General features: G+C 43.0%; 1 protein-coding gene across 2 annotated transcripts in view; it reads right to left on the reverse strand.

The window, feature by feature from the left end:
- Window positions 1-2599: 2599 nt before the first annotated feature.
- The window catches only part of CNKSR3 (CNKSR family member 3), a 113384-nt gene continuing 92106 nt past the window's right edge, over window positions 2600-23877 (reverse strand). The window contains exons 7-13 of one of the 2 annotated variants that reach the window (XM_064292532.1): window positions 23148-23207; window positions 19257-19325; window positions 18865-19011; window positions 11313-11437; window positions 9298-9506; window positions 8718-8807; window positions 2600-5435 (exon numbers count right to left, since the gene is read on the reverse strand). In XM_064292532.1, coding sequence (XP_064148602.1) covers window positions 5233-5435; window positions 8718-8807; window positions 9298-9506; window positions 11313-11437; window positions 18865-19011; window positions 19257-19325; window positions 23148-23207 — 903 coding nt within the window. In that variant the 3' untranslated portion in view covers window positions 2600-5232. Of the gene's footprint in view, window positions 5524-8717; window positions 8808-9297; window positions 9507-11312; window positions 11438-18864; window positions 19012-19256; window positions 19326-23147; window positions 23208-23877 lie in introns of both variants that reach the window. The other variant, XM_064292530.1, reaches the window with a different exon arrangement.

Raw genomic sequence — 23877 nt, forward strand, 5'->3', positions numbered from 1 at the left:
ACTACAGGTGTGAAACATGCAAGTTAGGCCCTAATCTCTGTCCCAGTTACATCTCCAGGAGGAAAAAGATAAAATAAAAAAGGCACGAGGTTAATTCTTTGCTGATAATATTCAAATATCAAACAGAGTTGCTTGCTCTTTTTTTTTTTTTTTTTTTGAGATTGACAGCAATTTATTTGTCATACATACTAATATACTCAGGGAGGATACCCCAGGCCATGCAGGGCCATGTGGGGGTTGCACTAAACATTGGAGTAAATCAGAAGGCTCTATGGGAGGCAGGCTTTGTAGTAACAAGAGGATGGGGTGCCCACTGGTTCCAGCAGGATGATGAGATTGTCTTGTTTGAATAATTCTGCAAGGTGACACAGAAGTGAAACACATTAGTTTGAAGACCAGGTGTAGTTGGTCTGGCTGATAGGGAAGCTGGTCAGGTGAGGACCTTTTTTCGCTGGGTAGGTAGCATATCTAATGAGACCATTTGAGGCTCTGTGAAGCTTAAGGATGTCAAGGCAGCACATGAAATTTTAGGCCTTACAGTATAGAAAAGAACCTAGAATAAGGAGTTCAGGAGGGAAACAATGAGTATCACTTGTGGCCTTGGGACCAGCTATAGCAGTGGGTGTTGTGGTTTGCTTGCTCTTTGATGAAAAGTTCTGTATAGAGTTTCCGAGGGTTAACACATTGAAACTTGCGAACATTCATGGTCTTTTGTCAAGAAAGGAGTCCTCCCTGGGTGGTGCAAATGTTAATGCTCTCAGCTGCTAACTGTAAGGTTGGAAGTTTGAATCCACACAGAGGCACCTTGGAAGGCCTGGCAATCTACTTCTGAAAAATCAGCCACTGAAAATCCTACAGAGCACAGCTCTACTCTAATACACGTAGGGTCGCCATGAGTCAGAATCAACTCAACAGCAACTGTTCTATTTCCTCCTGGTTTTGCCCAAGGAGGCAACAGCTGCTTGGCTTTCGGGGAGCTGGGCGAAGCGGGGGGGGGGGTGCCTTCTAAAACAGATTCCAAAACATCAAGTTTGGAGGAGAGAGAATTGAGATAGAAAATGGACAAATACTGAACAATACTCAATGATAACACAGTAATTCTTTTAAAGCAGTGTCCTTAAAAGGATGGTATCGCCCCCAGGTGCAGTTTTAGGAAGGGAGGGCTTTTGAAGTGCCAATGATGGGCGCCCCTACTTGCATTTAATGAATGGGGGCATGAATGCTATCCAAGCCCCATAGGTTAGACCCTGCACAACAAAGAACTGCCCACCATCTGCCCAACTTTCAAATGTCCCACCAAATATTCATGTAGATGAAAATCCAGTTTACAATGATCTGAGTCTAAAATCTAATTTCATTTTATGTATCCAAATACACAAAGAAGTTTAGCCCAGTTTTAATGTGCTCTGGATTTTTCAGGGATGCAATTAGAATATCCTATAAATTAAGGACCAACAGCTGTCAGTTTGTTGTACTGAGGTGGCATGTGTGTTACTATGATGCTAGAAGTTATGCCACCAGTATTTCAAATGCCAGCAGGGTGACAGACTGGGAAGAAAGGCCTGGCAATCTACTTCTGAAAATTAGCCAATGAAAACTTTATGGGTAACAACAGAATATTGTCTGAAACTTTGACTTGGCGTACTTCAGGCACATCATCAAGAGGGGCTGATCACTAAAGAAGGACATCATGTTTGGTAGAGGATCAGTGAAAAAGAGGGGAAACCCCAATGAGATGGATTGACACAATGGCACAACAATGGACTCACGCATACCAATAGCCATGAAGATGGTGCCGGGCCAGGCAACATTTTGTTCTGTTATACACGTGGTCACCATGAATCAGAGCCAACTTGACAGCAACTGACAATAACATAAATTAAGGAAAGACTGTGTATCAAAGTGGGGGCCCTGTGGTACAGTGGTTAAGAGTTTGGCTGCTGACCAAAAGGTCAGCAGTTCAAATCCTCCAGGCACTCCGTGGAAACTCTATGGGGCAGTTCTACACTGTCCTATAGGTTCGCTATGAGTCAGAATTGACTCAACGGCAGTGGGTAGATAGGGTAGGTATATCTAAGTAAGAAAGAACAAGGAGTCCAGAGCCAGGCTGCTTTGATTTTAATCCTGGCTCTGCCATCATTAGCTGTGTACTCTTGGATAGCTTCATCATATGTAAAATGGGCATAAGAGCATCACCCACCTCACAAAGACATTAGGTAAGTATTTAGAATAACCCAAGCACTCAGGACACACTATCTGAGTGTAGCTATTATAGACTTTTGTTTCATTTAGAACTTTATCAGGAACTGGACTAACCAAACTAAATCCGTTGCCATCGAGTAGATTCCAACTCATAACAACCCTAAAGAACAGAGTAGAACCACCCCATAGGGTTTCCAAGGCTGTAAATCTTTACTCTTTTGTGCAGTGGCTGCTGGGTTCAAACCACCCACTTTCTGGATAGCAGCCAAGTGCTTTAACCACTGTACCACCAGGGCTCTTCAAGAGCTGGCCACATCATAGAAAATCATAACCTCAACATCAATCCTGCTCCTAGTGTTAATTTACCAACATAGCAGGTCTATCTTGGTCTGCATATGTAGCTTCCACATTCATGGTAATTTTACATACTGGTACAAGTATGTGTCTTGTTCATTATTCCTTGTATCTTGTAATATAATCATGCTAGCATATTTACATATTGAAATAATTATTCCATTATCAAATATTTATACACTGACGTTTGTTTATACCACGGTTGGGACATCACATTGATGCGTATGTGTATATCCCAGTGACATTTATTTCATTTCAGAAAAGTAAATGGGTGATGCGTTCATGGATGAAGGTCGGTTTTATAATTCACACTTTTCATTTGAGGTGAAGTGATGTAAATTATTATAAAAAGGGATGGGTGTTGGGTTTGGTTTGGGAGTGTTAAAAACCCACTGTTTTAAAAGTACCAAGCCAAAAAGTGCCATCCTGCATCTTCATATGTTAATGCTTGTGCACCATTAAGCCTGGATTGAGGCAAGAGGTTACTATTAATTTCTGAGGAATCAGTATTAAGCTACTGTATAATTATTAGTTATTAGTATTGAGCTATCTCAATAGTAGAGTTTCCCATTTTTTAAGCAGCAATATATTTTTCAAATACAATTCAAAAGAAAATCTGAAATAAAGATAAAGCAGCAAGGGCTGACTGAAGGAAAGGGCCCGGAAAGCTCTGTGGCCTTCCCCCAGGGCTTCACGGAATAGTGTCTGAAAGACATCAATCTGGTACAGTTAATTTAAGATGGGCACTGCCTGTCGTTAAGACTGACTTCTGAAGATCCATTTCGAAGTTGCTCATTTGATTAATGAGTGTCATTTTCCCCACAGAAAGTGGCTAACCTCAGCTGAGAGAGACCTCCGTCACAATTTAATTCATTATGCAGCTGAACTGCAGCACGACAAATCCTCCTCTAAATCCAGGTGTGAGAGAAGAGCTGTCACCCTCTTTCCCCATAAATCCTGCTCAAGCTAACACAGAAATGGGCAAGGGCTGGCTTTCTTCCCCTTCTAGCTCCATCTTAGTCACCAGTGCCTATTCCTGACCTCCCCCCACCACTCTCTGCCCTTATCTTGTGTTCAGCACCCTAGGAATCACACACTTCAGGCCTCTTCTATTTTTGCCAATCTCCCTTTGATCCCCCACGAACCACCCATATCTTCACTGCAGTTCATTTAGAGGCTGACAGGAAAGTAATCTGACTGAATTCAGTTATACTAACATGTGAGTGGTTGCTAGTTCCTTTAACCCCACCAGATCCATTTTAAAGGGAAGATGTTTACTAAAACCAGCAAATCTCTGATTGGTTGAATTTCAGAGAGTAAAACAAAGTAGACAACTCTAGTGGTATGGGATAGGGTATGTTTGGGTAGGGGACAGGATCTCTGCCCTAGGACTGTACCTCAGTAAATTTTCCTAATTAATTCTTCAGCTCCTCCACTTCTAATCCATAAAATTCCAAAATGCTTAGGAGGGTTTCTTGTTTGTTTTTAACAATCGCTCCCATGGTGGCAACACCATAGTGGTCACTTGGAAACCTGGAAACACCTTGAACGCTCTTTGTCATTAGTTCCATGTGTGACGCAAAACAGAAATATTTTCAAAGTACATGTGACTAAGAGTAAGAAAAATATACAACTATATTTAAAACACTTAAATTAACAAGATAGTACGTCTCCATTCTAACAAAATATCATACATTCAGTTTAAACAAGAATTAATATCCAGACACACTTTTCCAAAATATCTGACGCTAGTTGAAAACTAGTGACCGTAAGATCTTCCAAGATCTTTCTAATTAGCAAAAAGTATACAACTTTGAAGAACCGTATGCTTTTTTTCTGGAAGATAGACGTTGAACACGTCAAAATGCAAACTGATATGTCTCTCATAAGCCCAAGTATTTTCACTTAGTTTTTCTGAACGGTGCTTTGGCTGTCAGCAAATCTTACAGCTTTTCCCCCTTAAAGACAATAATATACAACAACACCCCTCACAAGTAACCACAAACTTCTTTTTGTCTAGTAAGCCGTATCTAGATGCATCCCTGTTTCTGTATTTTTTTATATTGAGTTTTATTATGAAAAGGAGATTCGCCGAGTGTAACAGACCTACGTTTCAATCTCTGCTTTGAAAGAGCATCGGACACGTCCCATTGGTGATTTCAATGCTGCTAGTTACAAATATGGCATATAGCTTGAAATATCAAAACACAAGTGTTGTCTCCACTGGCTTTTCAGGTAAAGAAACTGGACCACGAACCAATACATCTGTGTAACCGTGGTCCAGCAGTTTTAGCCCCTTCCCACCCCCTCCCCCACCAAAAAATGAACAATGCCACCAATTCCTCATAATGACCACAAGCGTCCTGGCCAAAGCTCCACGCTGCCATATGGAGGGTCACAATGTTCCAACTCTGGTGAAGCAAGAAAAGCAGGTTCTATTGTTTCCTTCCTTTTGCCTCTACAAGCCAGCACCCAAGATCCTCTCTGTGTTTGTTCCCATCCAATCACTTTAAAATTCTGAGAAGGGCAGTATACAACTTTCCAAAAAAAAATGAAATCACATAAGGTCACTACATAATACTGTGGGTGAAATTAGGAACAAGGGGTCAGCTGAGGAACCAAGGCACTTGGCAGCAGGAGACAGGGAGGAGTCCAGAGGTGGGTGCTCTCAGTGAGTCAATAGTTTAAGGCGAGTAAACCAGCTGACCAGTAGGGATGGTTCTGTGGAGGATGACTTTGCGGATGAGGGGACAGATTTCTTTTTGGTCCCTTCCTCCTGGAATGGAATCGTGGAGCTGCTGTGGAGGTCTGAATTGATGTAGCACCGGCTCCCTCGGATGTAGTCTGCACCTCGGATGAGATGCCTCTCCGTGGAGGGTCTGGAGAAACGGTAGGGTGAGGAGGCGCTTTCTTCAACAATAGGAGGGATCCGCTCGTTGCTGAAGTATCGACAGAGGGCATCCTCACCTGTTGTCAGACAAAGCCAACATCTCCATTAAAATGACCAGCCACTGGACCAAGCTGTTTGGTGGACCTCACCTGCTCCAACTTCTGATGCCACTTCTGAAAGTGGGTTCCATATCCTGCTTTCCCCACCCCGGGATGTGCCTCACAGATGAAAAGGCCCACCCAGTCTGAGGGGCAATCTATTGGGTGTTCAGAGAGCAGAAAGAGGTCCATCTTCCTTCAAGGAGCTCTCGTGGCATAATCGTTAAGCACTATGCTACTAACTAAAAGGCTATGGGTTCAAACTGACACACTCAGCGGGAGAAAGACCTGGTGATCTGCTTCCATAAAGATTACAGCTAAGAAATCCCTACGGGGAGGTTCTACTCTTTCACATGGGGTTGCTGTAAGTCAGAATCTCCTCAACGGCACCCAACAGCAGTAGCATCTTACAGCGTTAGTGCCTCAGGGGTAACAGGACAGGACAGACGCATACAACTCGCACTTCTTTCCTGGTGTAAGAATTTTCACAATTTCACTTAAAATCAAAAAGCAGCGAGAAAGCCCCCTAATACTACCCCTCCCCTGTCTTGAGTCCTCGCTCAGTGCTGGCAGCACAGCATGTAGCATGTGCCTCCAGACCAGTGATTCTCCCAGAGCCGCCCTGAGGGGCACTCAGAAATGATGAGAAGGGGGGTGTCTTTGGCTGTCACTCTGAACGAAGGGCAGGCACTACGCAGCTTTAGTGTATGGAGTTCAAGGGTTTGAGTGTGCAGCAATGCTTGGAGCATTCCCCAAGGAACAACCGCCTTGCTCTGAAGGCCAGCAGACCCCCTGGGATAGCAGTGAGGGTGTTGAAGAGACTGAATAAAAATGCAGGGCACTCTGGTAATATATAGTCTTCTTCTGACCCAGAAATTCCACTCCTAAAAACATGCAACATGCAAAGATCTATGTGCAAGGATGCTTTATGAAGCATCACTTCTAATGAAGGAAAAAAAAAAAAAAAACCAGAAATAATGTAGTGTCCACGAATAAGAGACTGAATAAATACACGCTTAAGGGTTGGAAACCCTGGTGGCGTAGTGGTTGAGTGCTACGGCTGCTAACCAAAAAGTCGGCAGTTCAAATCCGCCAGGTGCTCCCTTGGAAACTCTGTGGAGCAGCTCTACTCTGTCCTATAGGGTTACTATAAATCAGAATTGACTCGACAGCAGTGTTTTTTTTTTTTTTTAATAGCCACAAGATGATTACTAAGGCAGCTATTTTAAGAAAAAAGAATTCTAGAAAAACATGGCATACCTTTAGACAATATTCACTTCACACACTACCACTGAACATCTATTTAGTCCCTTTCAGACATTTTCTCTAAGTGTATTATATATAAATATCAGAACAACTGGAAGATTCACATAAATGTTCACAGTGACTGTTGCAGGTTGGAGAAGCAGATTCAGGGGAGTTTTATTTTCTTGTTCCTTCTAGATGTTTGACAATGTACTTGTTTTGCTTTTGTAACCAAGGGGCAAAATTACTTTTAAAAAGTACAATGTCGAAATACATACATACTATATGAATCCATTTACATGAAATGGCCAGAATAGGCAAATCCATACCGACAGAAAGTAGGTTATGCAGTTTCCAGGGGCTGGGGGCAGGGGCAGATGGAGAGTGACTGCTAATCAGTACGAAGCTTCTTTCTGGAGCAACAAGAATGTTCTGGAATTAGATAGTGGTGATGGTGGCACAACTCTGTGAATATTCTAAAAGCCATGAATTATATACTTTAAAAGGGCAAATTATAAGCTGTTCTTAAAAAAATTAAAAGTTTTTATTGTGCAGACACCTTTCATTGTAAAACAATCATAATAAGAAATATGTAGAAGGAGGGGTAGGGGGCCAAGTATTTTTCTATTTCTCACCTTTACACTCCCAGACTCTATCTCTCAGTAGTAAAGGGAAGGAGAGGACTAAATCCGGGCTGCAAAGTACGGCCATGAGGATGTTAACATTTCTAAATCTAAACCAAGGACAGCCCTGCCACCTGCTGACGGCTCCACAGACTTTCACGGCCAACTGCAGATGTCAAACCACAGACAGGCACCTTCCCTGTTCGTACTTTTGCATAATCCAGGTAAATTAGGGATTTAGGTGACAAACTTTACGAAGCCCCCTACAGATGTCAGAGTTGATAGGGCCTCTAGAATTCTCTCCTTGTTACTACCCAAGGCGGACTGTACTTTAACTCTTCGCCGGCTGTGTTTCGGCCCTGCCAAAACAGTGTCCTAATGTGCTGCCAGTGTTGATAATCCAGGGTAATCTGGCAAAAATAAGAATATCTTTAAACATTTCCCTCAAGACTAGTGTAATACCAGTAACTCTGATTACAGGTAAAATTAAGTGAAATTTCTCTTCAAATAGTAATTACTCTTTAACACTAGAAGGATTTGGGAAGGAAAGAAAAAGAAAGGTTTGTTCATCACAAATCAAACAGACTCTAATAATAAAAAACAAAACCCGCTGCCGTCAAGTCAACTGCAACTCATAGCGCCCCTATAGGACAGAGCAGAACTGCCCCACAGGGGTTCCAAGGAGCAGCTGGTGGATTCGAACTGCCTGCCTTTTGGTTAGCAGCCAACCTCTTAACCACTGTGCCACCAGGGCTCCGATGCTACTAATAATAGTCATAAAATTCAGGATGAGATTACCTAATGAACAGTTTTTTACTGTTTGAAAACAAAGTGATTAATGCTTGCAGCCCTTTTAAAACACACAATACCAGTTAGGATATTTACAGTCACTAGGAGTATATCATGCTGCCGTTTTTGAATAAATGCATGTTAGTGGTCATCAGCAAACCTGGTTTTAGAGGTGAGAAAATAGGGTTCCAAAAGGTTCAGCATTCTATCCAGTTATTGCAACACATTTGTAAGTCCTGCATGGTGCAAACTGTTAACATGCTTGGCTGCTAACCAAAAGGTTAGAAGTTCAAGTCCACCCAGAGGCTCCACAGAAGAAAAGTCGTGGTGCTTTACTTCCAAAAAAATCAGCCACTGAAAACCCAATGGAGCACAATTCTACTCTGACACAAATGTGGTCACCAGGAGTCAGAGTTAACCCGCCAGCAACTGTTTTTTTAGGAGTAGAGCTGAAATTAGGGCCTGGATCTTTGGACTCCTTGTTTTTGCTTTTAGGTTTATTTAAATGAAACTTACCTTTCCTCCCATGGCCTCGAGGTCTAGCAAAAGGGTCCACAATTCCCATCCAGCTCCCGTCTGCAGGCATGGACAAAGGCCGGGGCTTGCCTGCACAGGGAGGCCGGGAAGGAAGGGGGCATGGTTGGCGAGTTTATGGGCTTTAGAGAATCCCCCCGTTTATTTATAACTTTGATCCCACAGTAAATCAATTCCGTAAGCAGAAGCAATGACATATTTTAAAAGAAAGAATTTCAAAGCACTGTATTTCCATAGCAAGCAATGAAGACAGAGACATGCTACAGAGTTTGCGTGTCTACATAGCAAAAGGCAACTCCAAAGTCAAAACCCAGGCACTGAGGTTAAAACTGTAATGTGATCTCCTCCAGCTAAGCTTGGATGCCAGGCAGAGTAAGGACTCCAGGAGGCTCCGTTTGAGGGAGATGAATAAAGGTCTCATACTTAGCATTTCACTGAGGTTTAGGTTTTCCCAGGATTATCCTTAAATTCTGCCAATTCACCCAGCAGTTTCAAATAAGAAAGGCAGAAGGAAGAAAGGCAAAAGTAACTGGCGGGACAAAACAAACACTTGGGAACTTACCATAAGAAGGTGTTTTCTCTCTCATTTTTGTGGGCAGAATACTGGTTTCCGCCGAATACCCAGGCAACTGATCGGAATCGGCAATGGTAAATCTTCGTCTTCGGCTCTCCTGGTCCAAGAAGGAGTTGGGGGACTCTGAGCCCTTAGGGCCAGGCAAGGGCTGTTTGCACTTACTGAATCCTCCGTGAGCGAAGCTCCCCTTCTCATCCCTGGAAGACAACATGCAACAATTAAGTTGCTTACAAAGGTCCTCTATTACTGAAGGACTGCAGGGGTCAGGATGTGACCAGCACACACAAGAGAATTGAAATCCTTTTTTTGCACTGCAGGAAAAAGCATTCTTCTCAAACCCAGTTGCTCCTCCAATACATATGTTGTGTTGACTCATGGCACCCTTCCAATATATACAGGTCACATGAAATAAGAATAAATACCATGACCCTGTTGAACCAAAACCAAACCCATCGCCGTCAAGTTGATTCTGACTCACAGCGACCCTACAACAGGGCAGAGTAGAACTGCCCCATAGAGTTTCCAAGGAACAGCTGGTGGATTCAAACTACTGGCCTTTTGGTTAGCAGCTGTAGCTCTTAACTACTAAGCCACCTAGGCTCTGTGTTAAATAAGAGTAAATGCAATTTTTTTCATATATGTCTAAATGCTACAAATGTACTTTTGACAACGTAGCTCTATTTCCCCGGGTTTCTGTAGGTGCATTTCCTGTGCACCACAGAATTACAAGTTAAGGTACAATCTATTGAACCAACTTCCTCATGCCAAGCATAGTATCTCTGCCAAGATCCAGCAAAGACGACTTTTGAGGAGTTGTTAGACTTAAAAATTATGTCAAAAAATTCAAAGGAGGCTTTGTAATCCCCAACGGAGGGTGTCTATTTTCTGAACTGAGTAGAGAAGGTGGCAAAAGTTGTATCATCAATTCCAACCTAATTCCAACAAAATGTCAGCTTACAATAAAACTTAAAATTCATTTTAGTTGAGTCCAAGTTACCAGCAGGTTAAACTTTTTGCATTTACTGGTCCATTCGACAATCACTGCAAAAGCTATCAGACAAAACACAGAATCAACTGAGTTCAAAGGCGATCCAAAGACCAGCCTTGCTTCCATTCCGAGGTGAGCTTGCTACACCTCACACCCCTGCGCCCCACAAATCTATCTCCTTCTATACATTTAAACCTGGTACATAACTTCTCCATTCACTAAGCTTTCATGACTCACTACTTGTTTCTCTGCAACCCATTTGCATTTTTTATTCCAAGAAGATATCCTTCATTGGTGTGTGTATGTGTGTATGTGCACGTGTGTCTCCTCCAAGCAGGTTAAAAGCTCCATGTCCCTTTGGTGCAACGGTTACGCACTAGGCTACTGACCAAAAGGGCAGCAGTTTGAACCCACCCAGGGGCTCTATGCAAGAAAGACCTGGCAATTTGCTCACGCAAAGATTACAACCTAGGAAATCCTATGCAGCAGTTCTACTCCATCCCATATGATCTCACACACAAATATGGACACCCCACACCTCCACACATTTTTTAAGTCCTATGAAGAACATGTCTCTCTCGGCAAAATATAGCGGGAACTTTAATTTACCTCACAGAAGTAGTCACTATCCTCCTCTGCAGAAATAATTTTACCATACAGTTAATGCAACTTAAACTTCAGGTCCCTCAAACAGTCCCCAGGAAGAGTCTTCACAACGTGTATCCAAGGGCATATGTTGTTATAAATTTTTCAAAAGATATGTTAATATTCTTTTCTTACTGAGTACCCCCCTCTACACACACACCAAATTATACAGCTAAGTCCTACAACACCTGGACCTGTCCCTGCACTCCCCCTAAAGCAAGTCTGACCAGTCTTTAACATGGGTGTAAGGCTCGGCCCGCCACACTGCGGTCACCAGCTTCCCCTATCAGCTCCTCGCAGTCGGCCTTCACACCACCTCTCAGCACAGCAGGAACAGATGTGCCCACCACAAGGTCGGACACTCACGTACCGCGGGGAATAGGGTACGGCTGGCGGCGGAGGGATATAAAGGTCTAGGATGGCCGGCTTCTCCTTCTTCAGTGAGGCATCCGTCATGCTTTCAGGGGACTGGCTTGTTGTGGGCGGAGGAGAGGTCTGAAAGGAAAGCAGGCGGAAGGACAAACGGTGTAAGAGGGGCAGAGGTCAATGCAGGAATGACAGAGTTACCTCTCCCCTCCCCTACCTTGCACTACCCCGTGTGTAAACAAGGCAAGGCACCCATGTGTTTACAATTGTAAGCAACATTCAACATACATGGTTCTTTGAGACACTCAGGGTTAACTGAGTTTTTTGAAAGACTAGATGCACAGTGGTTCAGTGGTAGAATTCTTGCCATCCATGCGGGAGACCTGGGTTCAATTCCAGCCAAGGCACCTTATATGATGAGATTTGCATGTGGCTATGATACTGAACAGTTTTCAGCAGGGCTTCCTAGCTAACATGGACTAAGAAGGAAGCCTGGAAATCTACTTCTGAAAATCAGCCAGTGAAAACCCTGTGGATCACCAATCCACAACCAATCATGGGGATGGTGCAGGACTACGCTGCATGTCTTCCGTAATGCATGGGTTGCCATGAGTCAGAGACCTACTAGAAGGCAGCTAACAACAACAGCAACAGATACATAGTAGTGAAAAGTATGGGCTCAGGAGCCAGAAGCCCAGGTCATAATTCTAGCTCTGGACAAATTACTTAAACACCCCTGCCTCAGTTTTCTTCTCTGTAAAACAGCCATACGAACAGTACGTATTGCACAGGGTTGCTGTAAAAAATGAAAGGAATTTGTTCATAAAAATCACTACCAACGCTACTATTGATTAGGAGTGTGGACTCAGGACTCTCAGTGTCTGAGTGTGATCCTGCCTATACCTCTCATTAGCTGTGCATCACTGTAGAAACTTCTCTGTGCCCCATTTATAAAACAGAAATAAATGCAGACAAGAACAGTATCATATGGGGTAGCTGTCAGAATTAAATGTGAGAATACAAGTAAAGGGCTTAGGACAGAGCTTGGCAAATAGCAGAGGTACAACTCCATGCTGTTTAATTTTATATCATATATACACACACACAAGGTAATTTTAAAAATTTAAAATCCACACAATTTAATTTTAAGTATGTTTAATTGGTCTCAGAAGGAGCCCTGGTGGCACAACGGTTAAACACTCGGCTGGTCACCGCAAGCTCAGTGGTCAGAAACCACCAGCAGCTCCTTGAGAGAAAAGACCTGGCAATCTGCTCCCGTAAAGACCACAGCCTAGAAAACCCTATAAGGCAGCTGAAATCGACCCAATGGCACAACAACAACATCAAATTGGCATCAGAGGACCTATTTTCTTAAATCTAGTTTGAGACCTTCAATCCAATCCTTTTTACAGTCTAACAACAACAAAACAACAAAACATTTTTCTGGTTGGTAAACAAATGCAAGGAAGAGCTTATAGTCAAGGCATCCGAACTTTTGGCAAAAGCCAACAGGAGACACTGCATGACACCTGTGCTAGGCGGATATAAAATGGTACCTCTAAGTTCCTACCTGGGGTCCCTGGGTGGTGTAAATGGTTAACACACCTGGCTGCTAACTGAAAGGTTGGAGGTTCAAGCCCACCCAGAGAAACCTTGGAAGAAAGGCCTGGCGATCTACTTCTGAAAAATCTGCCATTGAAAACCCTATGAGGCATGGCTCTACTCTGACACATATGAAGTCGCTGTCTGAGTCAGAATCCTCGACAGCAACAGTTTGTTTTTTTTTTTTTAATTCCTATCTAGCCTGGGTTGTGAAAGAACAGATCCCAGAAATGAGAATGTGAGCTAGATTCTAAGGATTGGAAAGACTGCAGTATCAACGTGGAGGGAGCCAGAAGTAGCCACCGGAGTTTCACTGACTGACAGCCTCTTTCGTGGACGTGACACTGAGGCACAGAAAGACAGGGTCTTCGCCCTTCCTCTCCCACAGTGTCATCTCCATGGCTTCCGCTTTGGCTGCTACCACATCAACTGTCAACTCCACTCAATAGGTAACCGATGAGCATCTCAGAACATCAATCTTGGAATACATATGAAAACCCGGAACCAGGGTTCAGGCCCTCAAAACCTGAGAAGCAAAAGTAAATTGGAGAATTTCCACAGAATAGCCACTCCCTGAAAATGGAATATTGCTCAGCCATAAAGAGAAATGAAGTCTTGATACATGCTACAAGATGGATGAACCTAAAAAGTTTTTGCTGATCATGGAAGCTCCACAGATACATCCAAACTCCCTGAGGGACTGAATTGTTCAGCTGAGGGCTGTGGGGACCAGTGCCTTGGGGAACATCTAGCTCAACTGGCATAACAGTTTATAAAAAGAATGTTCTACATTCTACTTTGGTGAGTAGGTCTGGGGTCCTAAAAGCCTATGAGTGGCCATCTAGGATAATCCACTGGTCTCACTCCACTGGTCTCACCCCTTCAGGAGCAAGGAAGAATGAAGAAAACTAAAGACACAAGGGAAAGATTAGTCCAAAGGACTAATGGACCACATCTACCACGGCCTCCACCAGACTGAGTCCAGTACAACTAGATGGTGCCCGGCTACCACCACTGACTGCTCTGACAGGGATCACAATAGAGCGTCCCAGACAGAGCTAGAGAAAATTGTAGAAAAAAATTCTAACTCAGAAATACCAAACTTGCTGGCATGACAGAGATTGGAGGAATCCTGAGAGTATGGCCTCCAGACACGCTTTCAGCTCAGTAATGAAGTCACCCCCTTCAGTCAAAGATTGCACAGGCCCATATAACAAAAGGAGACTAAAGGGGCACACCAGCCCAGTGGCAAGAACTAGAAGGCAGGAGGGCACAAGAAAGTTGGTAATAGGGAACCCAAGATTGAGAAGGGAGAGTTTTGACATGTTATGGGGTTGTTAACCAATGTCATAAAACAATCTGTGTACTAACTGTTTAATGAGAAATGAGTTTGTTCTGTAAACCTTCATCTAAAGTATAATAAAAAAAAAACTTTTAAAAAATAAATGAAAAGTATAGGTCAAATTGACTTATGAACACAAGGGCAGAAATTCTAGAAAACATGAACAACAACAACAACAACAACAAAAAGCTATGCTGAGTAAAAGAAGTCCATCACAAAAGGATAAAAGTATTATATGACCCTACTTACATGAAATATCTAAAACAAACCTAAGGTGATCAGTGGTTACCGGGCTGGGCAGGAGGGAGAGGAAAGGAAGCACCATGCATAGGGGACACTGACTTCGTAAGGGTGACAGAAAAATTGGGGAATGATTTAGGGTGATGGCTGAATGACACGATGAACATCACTGCTGTCACTGAACTGTGCAGGTGAAGGTTGCTGAAACGGCAAATGCTTTGTGACATTTGTATTTACCACGACAAAAAAATAAATCATTACTTTGTATTAAGAACCCCCATCTACCAGGATTGTGGCCTAAAAACGGAATGCAAAACACCTTTTCAGTGGCAGGACAACACTAATGATGTTGAAAAGAATTAAAGAGACTCCTTTCCAGGAGGAGTGGGCCCCAGGCCTAAAGAACACTCAAGAATGAAGCACAGAGAAAAGCCCGGGGCAGAGGCTGAGCAAGTCTACAAAGAGCATTTGTCTACCAGAGCTGACATTCTGAAAATATCTTGGACACATCGCAAGAACACTTAGTAGCTAAGAGGTACGACAGCCTCTTTGCGCTCTGACCCTCTCCTGGGTCAGAAGGAAACACTAGGTACCTCTAACCCTCACATCGTTTCTTCCCCAAACCACACAGCTCATGGAACCTGGCAGGAAGGTAGACAAAAGCAGGAAAAAGAACGTCCCTTTGTAGGTGAATTTCCAGAAGTCAAGGGACTAACACTAACCTCGACTTCAAAATCATTTCCACCTGTCTTCTGAATCCACTTGAATTTTCCCCTATTACCTCAAACTCAGGTATCTAAAAAATACCTCTCATCTCTGCCTCCCAAAGGATTCTTGCCTGACTTTCTAATGTGTTACTGGCTCACCACCCACATTCACTGTCACCTTTGACACCTGCTTGCTCACCTTCTTTACCCTTTTTCTAATTCGTCGACACGAATAATAAGGACATTGAGGCTCAGAAAGATTAAACACTTTGTCTAAGGTCCCACAGCTAATACGTGCAGAGCTGGGATCTGATCTCAAAAGGGTCAGCTCCAGAGGCACCCTCTGAACCACCACACTGTGCAGCGCTGCTTTGTGAATCCTTTTGATGCTTCTTCTAAGTGGCCTCTTGCATTCGTGTTTCTTTTAAGTCGGCACTGTCACCAGCCTTGCCCAGGACTATATCACCCCACATCTAAAATTATACAACCGCCTAGTGTTCCTTACATAAACACAAAAGACAACTGTCAGCCTGTTACCTAGAGATGAAGTCCATGCTCCTTAAAAAAAAAAAAAAAAAAAAAGCCCCGTTGTTGCCAAATCTGACTCACGGCGACCCCATGCGTCACAGTAGAACTCTGCTCCACAGGGTATTCAATGGCTTATTTTTCAGTAGTAGACTGCTAGGCCTTTCTTTCAAGGTGCCTCTGGTGGATTCGAACTGGCAAACTTTCAGTTAGCAGCTGAGCATCTTAACTGTTTGCACCACCCAGGGACTCCCCATGCTTCTCAGCTTGGCATTTTATACCTGCCATTGCACTGTCTAAGCTCACCAGTCCAACTTCACCTCCCATCCTCTGCTCCAGGGCGTCTGATCTACTCATTCCCTGTAGGAGGGCTGTGGTGTCCTCACAGAGCCGATACACCAGCCAGCCGCCTCTCCTCTGGAGGTCTGGCCCTCAGCTGGTAGAGCTGTCTCTCCCGAGGAAAGCCACTGGAGCACAGAGCCCTGATTCAGGGGGCTAAGAGGCAAGTTGCCTGACATCAGGGAGACAGCTTTGCTAGGGGTTATGCCAGGAGCTCTGGTCTCATAGCACAGGCCTAGGCTAGTCTCCTGGAGGAGTTTATGCCAGGAGCTCTGGTCTCATAGAACAGGCCTAGGCTAGTCTCTTAGAGAAGGTTATGCCAGGAGCTCTGGTCCCAAAGAATAGGCCAAGGCTAGCCCTGGTGGTACAATGGTTAAGCACCTGGCTACTAACTGAAAGGTTGGCAGTTTGAACTCACTCTGCAGCCCAACAGAAGAAAGGCCTGGCAATCTGCTCCCATAGAGATTACAGCCTAGAAAACCCTACAGGGCAGTTCTACTCTGTCACAGTGGGTTCCTGTGGGCCACAATCGACTCGATAGCACCCATCAACAACACGCCCTTACCTCAGATCGTATCCTCGCTGGCTTTCCCCTCCCTGTTCTGCCTTTCTCCTTCCCTTACAGGTTTTTCCCTCAAAAATAACACTTAAAAGAATCTCTGCCTCAGAAGTTACTTGTAGGAACCTTCACCCAAGACTGCCGTTCTCAGGTGCCATTAGAGTCATGTTTTGTGGGCACGTGTGTTTAGATAACTCCATTGTCTCCTCCGTGGCATGTACCTTCCATCTGCTAATCTGAATCCCACCTACCCTGCCAGGGTCCAAGTGCCCCACTGCATCTGGGAAGAGGTGTCCTAACCCATGGGGTCCACACCTAGTTCCCCTCTCCAGGACACAGCATTTATCCTGGGCACCAATGACCGGATAGGGCCAGCATGAGACACACAGTGGTTAAGAGCTCAGCTGTTAACCAAAAGGTCAGCAGTTCAAATCCACCACCCACTGCTCCTTGGAAACCCCATGGGGCAGTTCTATGCTATCCTGTACAATCCCTATGAGTCGGAATCGACTCAATGGTAACAGGTTTGGTTTTTTCTTTTTTTTGGTTTATCGTGTTAAGTAAGGAGCCTTGGTGGCACAGTGGTTCAAGTGCTCATCTGCTAACCAAAACGTCGGTGGTTCAAACCCATCAGCCACTCTGTGGAAGAAAGATGTGGTAGTCTTCTTCCGTAAAGATTACAGTCTTGGAAACCCTATGTGGCAGTCCTACAAGGTGGCTATGAGTGAAAATGGACTTGACAGCAATGGGTTTGGTTTTTGGTTTTTAATATGTTGAGTAACACAAATTCAGAATTCCAATAAAAAGAAAGGTGTTACACCTTATACTGGGGGAGCAAACAGAAGCAGCCAGTGTGTGATTGGCATGCCCAGTTATCATTTAATAAGTGACTTTTGTTATGTGCCCCTCCTTGCTCCAGCCTCTAATCAGTTACTACCTAATCCGTTCTAACTCACAGTGACCACATGTAGAAAGAACTGTGAACTGTGCTCCCTAGAGTCTTTAACGCCTGGTTTTTCAGAAGTAGATAACCAGGCCTTTCTTTCAAAGTGCCTCTGGGTGAACTCAAACCTCCAGCCTTTCAGTTAGTAGCTGAGCTAGTTAACCATTTGCACCATGGCGTTATTTATTTTTAAATCCTCCCTGTAAGGAGCACATGTAGACGCATTTCCATATGTCATTCCTTATACCATTCGATACATCATTGTGTCCAAACTGATGGTCTGAGCATTCTATTTGAAGACGTACAACAAAGCCACGGTCAGTTAAGGATACATTTTAATCTGAATTTTACAAAACAGTATTAACATTATCATTCCTTTTCATTCGTGGTTCAGGAAATAAACACAAACAACCGATGGCATAACAAGAGGTGTTGTCAGTGAGCATCGTCCACCTAGGTGTAGGCAAGAAGGGGGTACCACTGCTTGTAGTGAATTTAAGAAAACTCACTAAAGGTCAGTCTGCTTTTTACTATCACCACAGGCTGGCAATTCTAAACAGTATCAGTGATAAAGTCTTCCCCTCCGCTGAGTAGATTGTTCCCACCACATCTATCCCTGCCTTGGCTGTAGTGTGCCGCCAAGTTGATTCCAACTCATAGCAATGCTTAATGACAGGGTAGAACTTTCCCACAGGGTTTCCTAGGCTGTCACCTTTATGGAAGTAGATCGCCAGATCTTTTCTCCCTCAGAGCGGCTGGGTGGGTTGGAACCACTGACCTTTTGGTTAGCAGACAAGCACTTAACCACTGTGCCACCAGGGCTCCTTGATAAACCACTGCTATATTAACTCCACTCCATGAGGTCTCGCTAAGATTAGTGTTTAAACTGTATGCATTTATACAAGTGCTTGAAATCAGAGTGAAAAAGAACAAGAACGAACTTTTGCAAGGTTGGAAATGCCCACATTTGCGCAGTACAACATGACAGCCATTTGCCAGGGGTGGCTATGAAGCAGCTGAAATGTGGCTACTGTGCCAAAGGACCTGAATTTATAATTTTATGTAATTTAATTATTTACATTTACACAGTCACATGTGGCTGGTGGCCACCAGGCTGCCAGGTGCAGCTCTAGAATTTATATTTTCATATAAGCAGGATCTTCACATTTTAAACACGAAAACAGTAAATTCCTGAAACCAATCCCCTTCCAATTTTAATCTTCCTTTTCAGAGACAAATCAAACATTCAACATTGCTTATGTGCTGGGGTCAGGTAAAGGCCTACAGCTAACAATGTACCTGCACCAGAGGCGGCTTCCACCGTAGGTTTTTCAGGGGAGCAGGAGTGAAGTGGAAGGAACCCGTGGGGCGCTTCTTAAGCAGTAATACAACTTCCGTGGGATTCTCTCTCAATTTTCTCACCAAATTTTTTAGCTGCCATCCCACCTTCAAACAAAAAAAGAGGCAAGGGATCTCACTCAAGAATAATGAAAAAAAATCAAACCTATGAATTTATCCCAAGAAGTTATGGACAAATAGGTAGATACAAATATGTTCACTTTAGCACTAGTTAAGAGAATAGAAAGCTGGGTATAGATTGCAAATCTTAAAAATTCCAACAAAATGGTTTTGGATTTAATAAAAGTTCTAAAGAGGGGTATTAAATCTTAAGTCTCAATAAACCAGCTCACCACAGTTTGCTGATTAACCTGAATGACTTCGTCACCAGCATGAATCTTCTGCGACCTGTCTGCAGGAGACTATATAGAAACAAACAGAGAGACTTGTCTTAATTTTTTAAGCCCGCTCTTTCTTTCTTCTTCTATTCCTTCTTTCTTCTGCAGACACCTAGCAACGAAACGAAATTTTCTGCAGGAAAATAAAACGGTATACTTTTGTCCCCTGCCATTACGCAGTCTATGGAACCTGGCACAGGAATACCATATTACCTACTGCATTATCACTGATAACCTATCAGAAAAGTCAGGCTCATTTAGCCTAGCCGTGGGAATCTAGACACACTACTGTAAATGGCTAGTTAATAAAGGTCTCTGGTGCACCTAAAAAACATCACCATTAAAATTATTCTTGTAAAAGCGCAGGACCGGGCAGTGTTTCACTGTGTGGTACACAGGGTCGCTATGAGTCAGAGCCGACTAGAGGGTACCTAACAGCAACGACATTGCTTCAACATGTCAACATCATCCTTGTAATTCTGCCATCTCATTTCCTCTTAAACAATTAATAAAACTAATCTTATATTTACTCAATCTTGTTTTATTTGCTATCACAATGCTACTAAAATAGCATTAAATACTAACCACTAAAACACTATTTTTTAACAGTTTTTTTTTAAACACTATTAAACTAGAAAGACATTGGCAATAGAAAATTTATTTTCTTAGAGAAAATATTTAAAGGTTTTTCTTTCATTTTTAGGTTTACTTCAAAATGAATGAGTTTTCAGTGTCAAAACAAAGTCCAGACTTTGTTTCTCCCAAATAACATTTAGCTACAGATTTGAAAAATACAGACATATATTTATAAAAGGACATAATGTATTTGTCAAATTCATGTCCGTAACTATTCCTGTTCATATAAGCAGCCCAGAAAGCCTTATGTTTAAGACAGCGCAGATAACCGAAAGAGGAGGAAAGGCTAGACCTCTGATTTCTAATTATAATCAAATGTTATCTGGGCCAGAGCATTTTATTTTGTAATCTGTGTAATCTTCAAACAATTTACAACTAACCTAAAAAATAGCACCTATGAACACAAGGGGAGGGGCAGCAAGTAAAACTCAGGACACACTTGCTGAGTTTTCTCACTCGACTGCTGTGATAGGCTCAACAAGAGAGAAGCAACAGCACTCAACTATAGAAACATTCCCTCTGGTTATCTAGGTCCAACGCAAGGCACAGAGAACTGTGACAGCTATTTTTAAAAACATCTAACCTGTTGCCATAACAACCAGAAGCGCCTCACCTGAGAGACCAGCCATGTGCGAACCATAGGGAGATGGCCGACTCCAGTCTCTTTCTCTTAAGGCAATTTAAAAAAATGAGTTTATCTAGGCTCCTTTTTTCAAACCTTGTGTGTCAGATGCTTCACCCAGCATTACAGACCTACTTAGATAAACCTGATCTTGATGAGTGCAGCCCAGTCCACCTGCCTGGGCTGAAGCACGAAAGAGGTTTTTGTTTAAGGTAAGATTCACCTTATCCCCACCTTACACCCTCAATCCACATTGTGAGATAGCCCCAAGACCAGGAAGTCCCTGTTTATAGATGTGCAATCTTAAAACAAGCCTCAGTGTCCTGGGTTGACTTCCCTTCCTAAGGATCCTTGGGCATTCATTCCTCAAATGTCCTACCAAGTGATTAAGACTTGTGCTTGGCAGGACACTGGTAAAGAGAGAGCTTGATATCCAGATTCCTCCTAGGGCAATAGCTCTTGCCTTTCTTCACCATGATCTGGACTACTGGAAAATGATGCTTATTCTCGTCTGGCTACACAAGGGCTATGACCTGGGAAGAAGGTACCCATTCTTCAGAGGCTAATCTGCTCTTTGCCTCATCTCGGGACAGGGGTACAGGAGTATGGTTGGGGTTGTGTCAAGGTTCCTGTCAAGGTCTTGAGCAACATAAGAAAAGACGGCAGATAGAGAAACACCAGGTATTGTTACTCTGACGTTAGAAGGATCCTGGCCTCTCAGGAAACCTCCAAAGTAAGTACAGTGGAGGCCTGAGAAGGCCTGCTGGCATTGCTTCAGGTTGGAGTCCAAGACAGAGAAGGAGGGAGACATTCCCATGGGAGTGCAATGGGATGATCTGCATCCACCCCCACCCCATACTAGGCTTTCATGAAAACATCCTGACTCTGAAGTCAGGTGACCTTAAGCAACAGCCAGGAGCTGTCCTGGAGTGAATCCGTGTGCCTTCTGGTAATAATATTACAGTGTTCCACACGTTTATCCAGGATGGAAATTGGTTCAAGACGACCAGATAGAGTCTGGAACTGCACAGATCTGGCTAGGTCAAACAATGTGATCACCAACATGCTAGATGCAAAACTTTAACTCTTTCAAAGCAGCAGTAACCTTAGGGTACACTGAGCTTCTATACAGGGTGATGGGAAAATTTGGAAATGGATGGTGATGATGGTTTAGCAACACGATAAACGTAACCGATGTCACTGAATTGTACGCACAAAGAATGTTGAAATGGCAATTTGTTGCATACATATTTGCCACAATAAAAAATAAAAACAGAAACAGCACTCATGGTCCTGAATCCATCCAACTGCAAACAATGTACAGAGTAAATTCATGAGGAGGTTCTTGTCATGATTCAGCTGACATGGACCCACGTCTCCGACAAGGATAAGGTCTGAATCACAGAATGTATCACGCGTTTTTTCATTAAGCACCATCCCAAGCCTAGGCACAGAGCTTCTTGTGTAGTTGTTCTTGCCTCTCAGGTGACTTGATATAAAAATTCCTAGTGCTTCTCACTGTATGCTCAGTGTAGCTCAGCAGAAAAAAAAAAAAAAAAATGCTTAAAAGGCGCTACCACCTTCGCTCATTCGTCTGCCAGAGCCGCACACTTTATTTATAATTCATCGACTGCCTTAAGCAATGTCATTCTCTTACTACAAAAATCAAGTGTTTGTCACAAACCCCAGTTAAAGATCGTAGCATTTTATTTTACAGCTCAAAATCGGACACCAATTTCTACTGAACAGATTATAAAAGTAGTTAACAAAATTTCCCCTAGCTTTAGGATTTTTTTGTCTTCCTTGATTAAATAGTAGCTAAATTCCACAGATATGTGCTTCTTTGAACGTAGATCCAAGGAAACTATGCAAACATGCTTAGCTTCACATCAGCGTCAACCAAAAGTTGGCCATATTGTAGGTTGCAAGAAGAAACCATCCGAATATTTCTACTTTTCACAAATTCAAAATGCTTGAGGGGCTAAAGAAAAACTCTGTATGTAGCAGAATTTATAGAAATAAAGTAAACAATGTACAAAGCTTTCTCATTTTAGAAACAGCCCTGCTTTTTCTACTCAAAGGACTGGAGGGAAAAAATCTAAATTCTAATATCTTGCCAACTATCATGAAATACAACGCTATAAAAAAAAATCTATGTCATGTAAAAACCCTAAAATAGCTGCTTTGGTGACAAGCATAAATTCCATTAAACAAAAACAAGAAAAAAATTATATTTTACACAGGAGGTCATCCATCCCAGCTCTTTGAAGAGCGATTCTCAACAACAAACCGTTTTTTGTACTGATGATTTCACACTTTCAGGGTGCAAAGGGAACAACTAACACAGGGGTGGAGGTAAAAACCAGGCAGGGTCTGTGAACAAGAGCAATAGAGCACAATTTAAATACTAAATTGACAACAGCTGGTGATAAGCCGGGCTCTATCAACAGACCTAAACAAAACAGACACCCTCACTTTCAGTGCAGATAATAAAACAACAAAGACACATTTGAATGGAAAATAGAGAGAGCTTATGTCAAATTTGCTTAAACACACACAGCCTTTAAATTTAATGGCTTTCCACTTACATTTTCTGTGGTTCCAGTAATTACATGCAATCCATCATAGGTTGACTTGATGTACATGCCCTAGAGGGAGCCACAAATATATTAACTCATTACTCTGACATTCAGGAATACAGCTGCAAGTGAGACTTAAGCTTATAAAACATTAAAGACAGACCCCTCCGAACAATGCTCATTTTTGTGCCTCTCGAAACACCGTGAAACAAGATCCAAAGGGCGGTGAAGGGGAGCTAAACAAACTGAAGACCAGTGAAAGAAATCAGAAATGCGATCGCTTTGATATGATTATTTGTGGATCAGTTGTGACAGAACTTCATCACAACTCTAACGACTTGGAAGGAGCCTTCTCAGACCTACTGGATGAGCAAGGCGTTTCGAACAAGGACTGTTCTTTCCTAACCATCTCTGTCTGTTGTGTGCCATCGAGTCGATTCTGACTCACAGTGACCCTTTAGAACAGAGCAGAACTGCCCTATGGGGTATCCTAGGTTGTTATTTTTACAGAAGCGAATCGCCAGGTCTTTTCTTTCTCAGAGCTGCTGGTGGATTCAAACCACCAACCTTTCGGTTAGCAGCCAAGCACTTTACCCACTGTACCACCAGGGATCCTCTCTCTTTGTCTAATGACACAATATATCCAGTTAAACTTAGTATCATCGGTAATTCCAGAGTGACGTATGCAGGCCACTAATAACCCGTGCCAGGATGTACCAGAGACGTGTTCAGAGGGGAA

The sequence above is a fragment of the Loxodonta africana genome, chromosome 1 (genome assembly GCF_030014295.1).
Source record: "Loxodonta africana isolate mLoxAfr1 chromosome 1, mLoxAfr1.hap2, whole genome shotgun sequence".
Taxonomy (NCBI): domain Eukaryota; kingdom Metazoa; phylum Chordata; class Mammalia; order Proboscidea; family Elephantidae; genus Loxodonta; species Loxodonta africana.